This window comes from Oncorhynchus mykiss, chromosome 6 (assembly GCF_057628025.1).
Source record: "Oncorhynchus mykiss isolate SJ-2025 chromosome 6, ASM5762802v1, whole genome shotgun sequence".
Taxonomy (NCBI): domain Eukaryota; kingdom Metazoa; phylum Chordata; class Actinopteri; order Salmoniformes; family Salmonidae; genus Oncorhynchus; species Oncorhynchus mykiss.
This window is the reverse complement of record NC_143027.1, coordinates 58,812,501-58,824,889: the sequence shown is the minus strand read 5'-3', so window position 1 is coordinate 58,824,889 and position 12,389 is coordinate 58,812,501. Positions and strand designations below refer to the sequence as shown.

Genomic DNA, 12,389 nt, shown 5'->3' with positions numbered 1-12,389 from the left:
TGCTTTATTACCCAAAGTGGCCCGGAGACTGTCCTCTCACGAGTGGCTCTGTGTGTTGAGATTGCAGAGATGGAGCTGGTGGCGCAGCCCGAACCCATTCATCACAGAGAGGGGGTTGCTGCTCCACAGGCCTACCCGTTCCGACATGATAAATGTCTGATAATATGGAGCTATGCCCCCCCCCCACCCCTACCCCTTCTCCCCTCCTCCCCTATTCCCGTAGCAGACTGATAAAGAGCCCTCACCGCAATAGCTAGCTGCCGCAGCACCAAGGGAGGTGATATGCTTCACAATGGATTTGTTGTAGCGGGTCGTGTGAGCTAGAGTCGGCTGAATGAGGGCGAGTCAGGTGACTAACAGGCAGTGTGTTAGTATAGGATGAGACGGATGGGAGAGGGGTACGGATGGTGCCTGTATGATGAGAATCATTACAGCGCTCGCTGCAGGAGAGAGAGATGGTAGAGTTGCTGTGTGCTGCATGTGTGCAGCCCCTGGCCTGGGATTTGATGAGCCTATTGGGATGTTAAGGATGTCCTTTCTGAGCTATGGGGAAGCCATACGGAGATTTACGCAGTTTGTATGAGAAAAAATGTATATTCTGATTTATATTCTGTATACACTGCAGTACCTTGACAAGGAATTTGACACTCCAAACAATTCATGACATGACATCGATGTGAAACATACTTAATAAAAATAGGGCATCGCAACCGTACTGTGTTTTCTTCAGGGTTACGACCTGAGGAGAGATGGAGAGCCCTCGTAACCTCTCACACGTTCACTGAGCCCAGGGAGAGTGAGAACAACAGGGGAGTGGCTTGTTTCCTCCGTCTCCACCACGTACCTTCATCCTCGTCATTAGCACTGACAGTCAGGATGGCAAAGCCCACGTCTGCATCCTCATCCACGTCGACTTCATACACCGTCTGAGCAAAGACAGGCTTGTTGTCGTTCACATCGCTGATGAAAACCCTCACGTACGCCGTGTCTGAAGGAAGGAGAGAGAGAGAGAGCACGGAGTGAGAGATTAAACGCCATGCCCGCTCTTATTCTGTCAAACTGAACATATCCCCCCTTTTCCCTCGCTCTTCTTTATCCCTCTATTTCTCCCTCCTATCTTCACCCTCTATTATTCCTCACATCTCTCTCTCTCTCTCTCTCTCTCTCTCTCTCTCTCTCTCTCTCTCTCTCTCTCTCTCTCTCTCTCTCTCTCTCTCTCTCTCTCTCTCTCTCTCTCTCTCTCTCTCTCTCTCTCTCTCTCTCTCTCTCTCTCTCTCTCTCTCTCTCTCTCTCTCTCTCTCTCTCTCTCTCTCTCTCTCTCTCTCTCTCTCTCTCTCTCTCTCTCTCTCTCTCTTTTCTGAAGCAATCCGTAGGCAGATGTGAAAAGAGCCCCTTGAGGGGAGGAGGGGGGGTGGCCAGTATAATATGCTCCCTTTCCCCACGCCAATATAATATGCTCCCTTTGATATGCGTATAAAAAGGAACATAATTTGCAATACACTCTTCAAGAGAAGATCAATTGTGTAAACTGGTTGCAAAGATAGCTTGCAGTTTAACACAGAGAAAATGCAGCCTGGCAGCGAAACAAGCCACAACCTCCAACCTTTTACACCTTTCTGAGTCTGTCAGACGAGAGGAGAAGGAGAACATATCTGTTTGGGCAGACACAGCCATCGTCAATCGGTGTGTCTCCTCCTCTTCTGTGTTCCAGACACACACAGAGAGAAGTGTGGAAAGTACGCAGTGTCAATACCGTGACAGATTGCTCTTTCCCCGTCAACACAGCTATTGCACCAAGGTTATGTTTACAACCCTTCTTCAACACTGCTATCATCGATTACACCATCGCCCTACTCCTGGCTCCTCCAATTTCATTCAGTATACTCTTTAGTCGAGTGAGAGGGAGAGAGAGAGATTATAGATTGAGAACACGTGTGTGTGTGTGTGTGTGTGTGTGTGTGTGTGTGTGTGTTGCATGTGCAAATGTGTTTTCTCCCTCCATGATTCACACCATCATGTCAGTATGTCGTATAAGACAGGATGTAGGTGCCTGTTGCTAGGAGGGAGAGAGGAGGGATAGTGAGGGATGGAGAGTTGAGGGCCCTATAGAGACTCATTCTACATGCTAAGCAACAGAGCAGTGTTCTGGGAGGAGTCTCCATCACTCTGAAGCCCCTGGTCTCCACTTCTCTTTATATCATCCTCATCTAATATTTATAGCACTGCAAAATCACACGGATCATCTTTTTTTACTCCCTGGCCTTTTTAATATTTAAGTGGTGTTTACGCTGTCAGAAATGTCATATAGGGCGAAGCCGACTGAGAGCAACTTTTAATCATCTATGATAATATGAATGAAAAATACATTCTCCATAAGACCCTGTCTGGTTGTTCATCAGCGGGTGAGAGTCCCCTCTGGGGAGAGATGAGCATATCTGGTGGAGAGAGAGAGAGGATCCCTCCCCACCAGAGAGACAAGCCGCAGCTCAGACTTAAATGGCGTCTTGAGACTGCCATCCAAACCCCAGCCCTCCTACTGTTGTACCAAGGCCTGTCGGGGAAATGGGGGGCATTTTAAAATGTATTGTAATGTACTTAGACAATGCACACATTGTATTCCTATGTCGTCACAATTTGATACGGCGTGCTACTGTGTGCATACTGCATGCATTGCTGTTCTCTCTCTCGTCCGCCACCATCCTCCAGCCCTGTTGAGGTGACGAGATGATCTGAGCTGGTCTCACCTGAGTTGGGCTGTCCATGTTTCCCAGGTCGGGCTGACTCCCAGCCGTCCACTGACTTGACCTCCAGCAGGTAGGAGCCTTTGGTCTCCCTGTCAAACACGGCCTCTGTGTAGATGGAGCCCAGCTCGGGATCAATCCGGAAGTACTGGTAGTCCCCACTGCGGTCTTTCAGCAGGGAGTAGGAGATCTGAGACAGACAGAGAGAGAGAGAGAGAGAGAGAGAGAGAGGAGGAGGAAGAAGTGGAGGGAGAGCAGGAGACCAGGGTAGAAGAGAATGAAGGACGAGGTTAAAGAGAGTGGCATGGAGAAGGTGAAGGATATGAACGGAGTGAGAGAGGACAGAGAGGACAGGATGTTGGAGATGCACGAGGGATGAGAAAGAAAGGATGGACGTGAGAGAGACAAGGAAGACAGAGATACAGAGTAAGGATTACCAAAGATAGGTCAGTGAGACAGGGGGAGAGAGAATAATAGTTTTAGTCAAACAGCAGAGTCTCTAAAAATAGTCTAACACACCATGTATATGATTCATTTATCTCTCTATTGGGCTGGATGTGACCCAAACCACATGTGACCCTGTGACAATTTTTGATGTGTTTCGATAAAACAAAGTCATTATAATTCGGTTTAAAGCAGGAACCTGAAGTCTATTCACCAACAAAGAATGAACCTAATGTTTAATATTCAAACCGAATAAAAGCTGTGTCGACGAGCTATAAATGGCATTCAACAGCAGCAGGAAGTAATTCAACAGAACTCATTGAGAGAGAGGATCGAAACGGCGTGGGTCAGAAAATGAATACAGGGGAAGAGCAACAATTAAAGGCTGAATTAAAATGTAATGCCATAATAAAAAGGTTGTCGGGGTCAAGTTATTTGTAAAAAAGACTCCCAAATTTAAACAGCTGTGAATGATTTGTTTCTTTCATATTCACGCCCACCAATGATCCTCATTATCTAAATGTGGGCCTGCATGCATCTATGATTCAGCCTGCCTCGGCGAGAGCAAGCAATTCAGCAGCCAAGGACACTGTGCCTGCAAAGAACCGAGTACATTTTATGTACCCCTGTGCCAATAGCCATGGTGTCCTCGTACTGGGAATTCAATTATGAGTAGACTACCCATACTGTTAGTGTGCGTGTTGGAATGTGTGTGTGTGTGTATACATGATTGTGTGTCTATTGAGAGCAAGACAGAGATCGAGAAAGAGACACACAGAAAAGCAGCAGGAAACGCAGACAATGCTGTGGGTGTGAGTGCGTGTGTATGCATGCTTGCGAGAACGTGTGCGCTCAAGCGCACCCTTCTGTTTGCGTGCGCGCGAGCATGCACGTGTGTGTGTGTGTGTGTGTGTGTGTGTGTGTGTGTGTGTGTGTCCTCTCAACACTTGCATCCTTAACAATCTTTTACTGCAGTGGGCTAAATCAGGGTCACGCAGAGTGTTTATTGGTAGTATTAAACAATTCTACTTTTAAGTATACATCCCACATACATGGTTCTGGGCTTAAAAAGAAGAAGACACCTGTACCATGTCACATATAGAGTTGAAATGGATTCAACTTGGAGTTTGCATCCCAATATTACACTTTATATGCATCACAGATGACTGAAATATAACAGAGCCGCTGGACATAGAAACACCGGGTTTTCGGCCGTTAAAGAAATATAACGTTTATTAATTATGAAAAATATGAAGAACGTTCCGCCCATGAGGCCACGAGGTCAGGAAAGGGTGGAGGTTCAGTATGTGTGACGTGCTGCATTGTATGTTTTATACAGTGTGTTGCTCTCGGCTCAGGAAGCCGAATCGCAGTACAGATTTCATGGCCAGGCTTCAGGAAGCAGACCCTTGTAGAGGAACACTATAATGCAGAACTCTAGACTAAAGATGGGGTTTTTCCATTGTCTACCTTCGGTATTTAAGACTCCAAGGTGAAATTAAAAGGGGGAATTGATACTTTGAGTTTATACTTGAGTGGTTTCAACAATTATGCAGTTACATACAGTAGTGGTGGGTTGTTCACATGGATTTAAAGTTAAAACTGTTGTCGACAACACTAGGCCTGGAGTACTACAAATACCCCAGCTTTTCTGAGAAATTGCTAAGAACCAGGACGTGTATTGACAAAATGTCTCAGAGTGCTGATACAGGATTGTTGTTTGTATTTCCATTATTCCAAAGCGCTCCGTCACCTTTCCGTTGAGTCCCAGGTCCAGGTCATTGGAGGACACCTGCGTGACAAACGTCCCCACCTCCGCCCCCTCTGTGACCGACGCCTCGTAGATGGACGAGGTGAAGAAGGGAACATTGTCGTTCACATCTAGCAGAGAAAAACACCAGCATTATCCGTCATCATTTGGCTCAGTACTTTCTCAGTGAAAGGGGTTTATAAGGAGCAGAGTGTCGTTCACGCAGCAGGCTGTACAAACAGGGCGGCGGCAGACGCCACTCTGCGTCCGATAAGTCTTTGTGGCTAACATTTGTTGACAGAGATTAATGAGACCTTGAAACTCTCCTGGAAGGTGTATTGAACCATTTCAAAGACCTCTTTGTGACAGTCGAGAGCTCTCTCTATTTTTCACCATTCAGCCATTTCCACAGACAAACAATACAAAACGGCTTGTTAGAGTCGTCCGTCTATTTAACTCAATTACCTCTTTCTTAGTTATTATAGAGAACTATGCGGCTCGGATGCATTCAGAGTTACGATGCACTTCCCATGGTCGTATCTTTTTCAGCAAATGTCTTAATCTATGAATTAAACATGGGCCTTAAATCCATTACAACCCTCTCCTCCCCTTCTCTCCGTCTCCCTTCTTCCTTTCCAGCCCTTCCTGCCTCCATAGTACTCGCTCCATCCTCTGGAGAAGACTGAAGGCTCACTTATTAAGACAGATAAGGGAGAGGAGAAGGAGAGGTGAAGGAGTGAGGAGAGTCTAGCCAGATTAATTATGTCTCTCTGGTTTAAGACTAACTCTCATGAATGATAGAAGGGGGAGATGGAGTCTGGTTAGAGGGAAGCGGGAGGATAACAGGAGGGAGTCTCGATCTGGGCTACGGTGGGAATGAGAGCTATTTTGGGACAGAGGGTCAGGGGTGGGCTGAACTGCAGCGATAACTGCCGTGGTAATGGGAAATTAAGCTTGGATGGGACCGGTAGGCTGGAAATCAACTCGATTTTAATAAAGAGATTGAAGCCCAGTACATCATGCTTTCTGGGGTTTGTCTGGAGGAGAGAGAGAGTCTGGATGAGAGAGAGGAAAAGTGACAGAGAGAGAGAGAGAGAGAGCGAGAGAGGAAGAGTGACAGAGAGAGAGAGAGAAATGGTTGTATACAGTCATTGTTGAGTCAAGACTGCTGGGATGGAAGTAAAAGGGGATAGTATTATGGGTTGTTATATGAGCAGGTTGCATTGCTCTGTGTTACCTGTGATGTTCAGATGGACCGTAGTGAAGGCAGCCAGGGGGACTGCAGCCACATTCTGAGCCCGGACCCTCAGTATGAAGTTCCTGGTGGTCTCATAGTCCAGGGGCTCAGCCACCAGGATGGAGGCAGAGCCGTCCTCACGGTTAGGGGTCAGATAGAAGCGTACAGGCATGTTGGTCTCCGGCACCATCCCATCCTCCAGGTTATAGGTCACTCTAGGGTCCCCCAGTGGAGAGGTGGCCTTGATAGTCTGGGGTTCAGAGAGGAGACAGAGACAGGGGAAACTGAGGACACCAGCAGTCAATTCACACCTCGGTGACTGCCTGCACGCTCTACTCAGCCTGCAAAACAAGCAGCTCTACAGATCAACTACAACCGACTGTGGCCCATTAAATCTCAAATATTTATCTTGCTTATCACTTAGAACTCCAAAGGAATCTCTCTCTCTCTCTCTCTCTCTCTCTCTCTCTCTCTCTCTCTCTCTCTCTCTCTCTCTCTCTTCTCTCTCTCTCTCTCTCTCTCTCTCTCTCTCTCTCTCTCTCTCTCTCTCTCTCTCTCTCTCTCTCTCTCTCTCTCTCTCTCTCTCTCTCTCTCTCTCTCTCTCTGTGAAATATTAATCTGCATTTCTAATAGCCTTAATAGCTTATAAATGATAGAGAGGAAATTCAGCAAATTAATTTTCAATGCTTTAGTTAAAAAATAAAAGCAAATGCCTATGAATAATCCAGGGCTCGTGATTGCCAGAGCCTGGCTCGTAGAAGTAATGAAGCGGTTGGCTTAAAATAGAGGCGATGGAGGATGAGTCTGGACATGGGTAGGGAGAGGGGAACAGAGGGGGGGGGGGGGGGGGTGTTGGCTGGAGTAAGATGCCATGAGGATATAGGGCTATCCCAGGACACAGCAAGTGCCAGAGAGAGGGAGGATGGGAGAGTAGGGATGGAGGTTGAGCCCTGAGGGAATGATCTACTCTCGTTTTTGCCGTAGACCATAATAGCTTGGTGTCCATACAGTTCGTCATAATACGCATTACTGTGCATTACTGTGCATTACTGTGCATTACTGTGCATTACTGCAGAGACATGGTAAATGCAGCTAGTGTCATTCGGTGTTGTGGTGTTTGTACGGTACAGTAAAGTGAGAGCCGTAAAGAAACAACTTTAATGTTAGATCAAGCAAGTCTACTCCATAATGCTTTCATTTGCTTTGAAGCCCTGGGTAAATACTGGTTCACAGCTCAAAATACCTCTCTCAAGTTACCAGCCCAAATCTGTAATATGTACCTATCCTAATGTGTGTCATCATGTCCTAACCTCCCCTTGACTCCCCTTTCTCTAACCCCATGTACCTCAGAATACCTGTTTCAGGTTACATCTGCCATACTTATCCTAATTTGTATTCCATCATGATTCATGTTCAACTCAGCCCTAAGACAACCCCTATGTCCCTCTACCACCCCCAGGACATATAACCCCATGTGTATGTTAAAACATGACGTCATATATTTCCCCTCACATTCCACCCACACAGTACCTCTGCATCCCAAATGGAACCCTATCGCCTACTCGGTGCATTACTTTTGACCAAAGCCCTGTAGTGCACTACATAGGGAATAGAATACCATTTGGGATATAGCCTGTTTGTCCCGGTCCCCATTTTACCACTATGGGTGTGTCCCTGACGGTATTCTCTGGGATGACCACATCATAGCTGTCCCTGTCCCACTGCGGAGGCTGGTTCTTCACGTTGGTGATGGTGACGGACAGCTCCACCGAACTGCTCCGGTTCCCCCCGTCCGTGGCAACTATCTCCCGGGTGATGTAGGTCCTCTGTAGTCATAGCAACAACATAGCTGTTACATGACACATGCTGACTGAAATAATAGCAGTTTAGACTGGGGTGAAGAGGCAGGAAAGCTAGAGAAGTAATGAAATATAAGCCCTCTCTGTGATCGCGTAGATAAGATTACAGCGAGAGGTCAGGGAGTGTCACAGGGGCAGGGACACATGCTGGTTGTATTGGGCCCACGGGTGAACGTAAATGACACCGTCTCATCACTGATGACTGACAGAATGCTGCCCAACAGCGTTCTGCTGACAGAGGAACTCTGTAGTCATAGCAACAGCTTCCCTAGGAGCACTCATAATAACACCTCCTCGCTACACCAGGCTTCCCATTTCCTGCTTTGTGATAAAACATTCTCCCCCGAGGAGGGACATTTACAGACTACCCTGCGAAGAAGAAAGAAGAAAAGGGCTAAAAAGCTCTCAAACATTAGCTTGTTAGATATGTGCTGGCTTTATAAAGACTCTTTCAAAGAGCTATTAGACTTCCTCGATACTCTCGCTGAAGCTGGAATTATTCTCCGTCGCGCGTCCTCACCTCAACCAATGACACACGGGGCTGGACGACTTAACGTGCAGCCGAGATGGGTTATGTGGTGGGGTTAGGGGTTAGGGGTTAGGGTTGTGTTCCTGACCTGTGAGATGGGCTGGTTGACGTAGACCCAGCCCGTTAAGGGGTTCACCCTCAGGTACTCTGGCTGCTCTTTAGACATGGAGTAGGTGACGGCGGCATTGGTGCTGTAGTCATCGTCGTGGGCCGCCACACGCAGGAAACTGGTGCCAATCATTGTGTCCTCCCGAAGGAAGTCTGTGGTGAAGACAACACGTCATATTCAATTGGCTGGAGAAAAAAAAATTATGAGCATTAGCTCTGCTGATTAAACTATGTCTGGGCGAGAACAACACAGATGTGGTGTTGTCAATGAACCATTAACAAGGTAGACATGACATGATCTGCAAATACTACTGGATCAACAGTAGGACTAGATTGTGTGTGTGTGTGTGTGTGTGTGTGTGTGTTTGGGTGTGATCCCCAGCACGCACACTCGTAGCGTAGGTTCTCAAACTTGGGGCTGTTGTCGTTCTCATCGAGAATGAGGATGTTGAGTTGACAGATCCCTATGAGGGGATCTGCTGCCTGGTCCGTAGCTGTCACCGTCACCGCGTACTCCCGCTGACGCTCGCGGTCAAACTTCCTGGACGTCACAATCGCACCTGAGGGAACCGTGTTATACAGTGGTTGCTATGGACAACGGCCAGAGGCAGACTGGACACAACAAAACAAATCTCAAATGCTATTACTGCCAGGGTGTAGGCTAGTATTTATACAATTTCGGCTTAGCTCTGCCACTGAATGAATCGGATTTATCATGTCAGCAAATGTAATGACATGCAACTACAGATCTCAGTAAACAAATGAAGGACGTGCATACACTGTGGATGTGCTAGTAAGGTTTATGATCAAGTGTTGGCGTTTTTTGGAAAGTGCACTTGAATTCAACCAAAGCCATTCGGAGGATTCCTCACAGTTCATGCAAATCCAATCCCTCTCCTTTCACTCCTTTCTCTCTCCTATAAAAGGTTAATGATTGATGTCCACTGAACAGTTACATTTCCTGAAGCAATTCCTTTTTAAAAGAGGGCTTGTGAACATTTTTTAAACGCTGTCTTTTCTTCCCCTTTTAAACGCTGTCTTTTCTTCCCCTTTTGAGCGCTGGCACATTTCGAAAGGGTGTCATTAAAGGGAATTAGATTGAACTTTGGAATTCATGAAATACTTCAAGACAGTTCCCAAAGCAATCCAGAGAGGAGGAGAAGAGAGAGAGAGAGAGAGAGAGAGAGAGAGAGAGACAGAGAAACACCAGCGAGAGCTGCAGAGACTCAACCCTTTCAGTTCCGGATGACATGAACACTATGGGGATGCTACTAGGGTTCCACAACCAGTGAAGTTGGACTCTACCGTACCTGTGTCTGGGTGGATACTGAAGGCAGGCACAGTGCTGTCTTTGTGCATGAATCCATAGGTGACTCTCCCATTAGAGCCCTCGTCTGCATCCACGGCGTGGACCTGGAGGACGAACGCCCCCGCAGGCTGGTTCTCCAGTACCGTGGTCCGCTCCCGGTACTGCTGGCACTGAGGGGGAAAGGGGGAAAGGTACAGGGATAGTGGCATAGAGAGAGAGAGAGAGAGAGAGAGAGAGAGAGAGAGAGAATAAGATGGGTAATGGAGGAATGCCAGTTACCAAATGACAGAGGGAGAGAAATTAGGATGCATAGAAGGGGATGAAATGAAAGAAAAAGGTCATTCAGTATATTAAGGACATTTGTGGAAGGGAATGAAAGAGAGAGGGATGGGAGACAGTTATGAAATAGTCAAAGAGAAGGGGAAAAAGGGAGGAGGACAGTGGAACGAGGGCGGAGAGATAGGAGTGAATCATTGAAAGGAGTTACAGAAAAGGAGAAGTGAAGAAGTAGAGAGAGAGAGGGGGGGGGGGGGGGGGGCTTGAGGAAGGAACTGTCTCTCATTAATCCCTCTATGTTTTGCTCCATAGAGATTCATCTGTGTTTTATAATTAAAGAGGCCTTGAATCAATTCCATCGAAACAGATCCACAGAGATACGGAGTAAGCCTGGATAATTCGGATGTGCTCCGACGCCCACACACCTTCCCTCTATCCTCATCGTCATCTGAGCGCTTGCTCGGTGTGTGTGAAGGGAAAACAGTCAAATCTTCCAAATCCCGTCTCTCTGCCATCATCAGATGGCTCATTTTGGCGCGCCTCAGACAGAGACAGCGTTTCTCTCTCTCAAAAAAAAAGGAGATCCCAGATCAATTCAGCAGCTCGTCTTTGATGCTTACTTCTGACATCTAATTAATGACAAGGGAGCTCATCTTCCACCCTCCTCTCCCTCTCCTCCCTCTCCTCTGCCACCCCTTCCTCTAACCATTAGTCAAAGTCTTTCTAGGCCCAAGTTCAATGTGTTTTCAGAGGTCAGGTGTCCCTAAGCGAGTCCCAGTCAGGGATGAGAGGAGCTGTGGTGGATCTCAAACTCAAACCGTACAACCCCCCCCCCCCCCCCCCCCCCTCCTCTCCAGCCGCATTTACCCCCCTCTTAGGAAGCTTCAGGACATGGCACTCTCACAGACAACCCAAGGGCCCAGGAGGGGCCCTTCTCTTAGGAGTCGCTGAGTAACTGATGCTCACACATCCACAGGAACTGCCTGAACCTCAGCCAAACACACAGGAGCAGAAGGGCCAAGGGCACAAAACCACATAAAAGCATCTTTCTCTCTGCTCTCCGCCTGCTGTTTGCTGCCTGCACAGAGGAGGAAAAAACTGAGCACACAGGCAAAGTGGTCCAGCTGTGTTTTATTTTTGAAATACTTTCTCTTTGGACTTTTTTCTCCTTTGGACTTTTTTCCTCCCTTTTGTGGAAAACTCTTGTCCGCACCTCAGTTCAACTATAGTTTGAGCATGTTAGCGCAGATAAATAGAAACTAAAACAATTCACAAAAGCAAAAGCACGATGGAGTCCTGTGGGAGCTGTGTGTGAGAGCACATGAAAAGGTTGAAGCTGATCTTGCAGCCTAACATGTGAAACACGCACACGTACAAAATGCTCCCAGGACTACGGGGAGTTATCTAGCTTTACTGTGCGAGGCCACAATTAGCTCCAAATATCTCAAATGCAAAACTCATGTAATTTAAAATTGAAACATCGGCAGAAAACAGGTAGGGCTGTGATGATTCGGCATATCTTTCAAACACTTCATTAAAAACCCTTAGATGATCTAGAAATAGAGTGGGTCGGCCGGCTAATCACACCTCTGGAGGAAGGAGATGGAGAGGTAATAAATAGAGGCGATAGAGAGAGAGAGAGAGAGAGAGAGAGAGAGAGAGAGAGAGAGAGAGAGAGAGGGAGCTGCAAAAAACAGATAAGAGAAACCGAGAAACGAGAGCGATTTGGAAGGAGAGAGAAAGTCTAAGGTCCGGAAGTCAACAGGAGAGTACTGATGCTGATCTCAGAACTCCGCCAATACCTTTATTTCATTTTAATAGTACGCCCCCATAGTAAAGGCTGAGAGACAGAGGCTGGGAAACACAATGAGCTGTAATGAGTGTGGTCAGAGCCAAACAGATATCAGAACCGTGACAATGAGAACCTAAGCTTACCTTCTCAAAGACAGGCTTGTTGTTGTTGACGTCGTCCACGCCGACGATGACCTGGGCGGTGGACGAGAGGGCCTGAGGGCCGCCAGAGGTGTTGTCATCGGTCGCTGTGACGTTCAGGACGTACTCTACACCCTGGAGTCTGGGAGGTGGGCTGGAGCGGAGACGGATCAGACCTGCAACAACCAATCAGAGACAAGTTAT

General features: G+C 47.3%; 1 protein-coding gene across 2 annotated transcripts in view; it reads right to left on the bottom strand.

Annotated features, from left to right (window-relative positions):
• Positions 1–12,389, bottom strand: part of LOC110526935 (neural-cadherin) — a 192,279-nt gene that overhangs the window by 73,551 nt on the left and 106,339 nt on the right. For both annotated transcript variants that reach the window (XM_036980609.2, XM_090238425.1), the window contains exons 8-16: positions 12,189–12,361; positions 9,979–10,147; positions 9,058–9,228; positions 8,649–8,821; positions 7,831–7,998; positions 6,173–6,422; positions 4,939–5,066; positions 2,745–2,931; positions 845–988 (exon numbers count right to left, since the gene is read on the bottom strand). In XM_036980609.2, the coding sequence (XP_036836504.1) occupies positions 845–988; positions 2,745–2,931; positions 4,939–5,066; positions 6,173–6,422; positions 7,831–7,998; positions 8,649–8,821; positions 9,058–9,228; positions 9,979–10,147; positions 12,189–12,361 (1,563 nt within the window). The remainder of the gene's footprint in view (positions 1–844; positions 989–2,744; positions 2,932–4,938; positions 5,067–6,172; positions 6,423–7,830; positions 7,999–8,648; positions 8,822–9,057; positions 9,229–9,978; positions 10,148–12,188; positions 12,362–12,389) is intronic.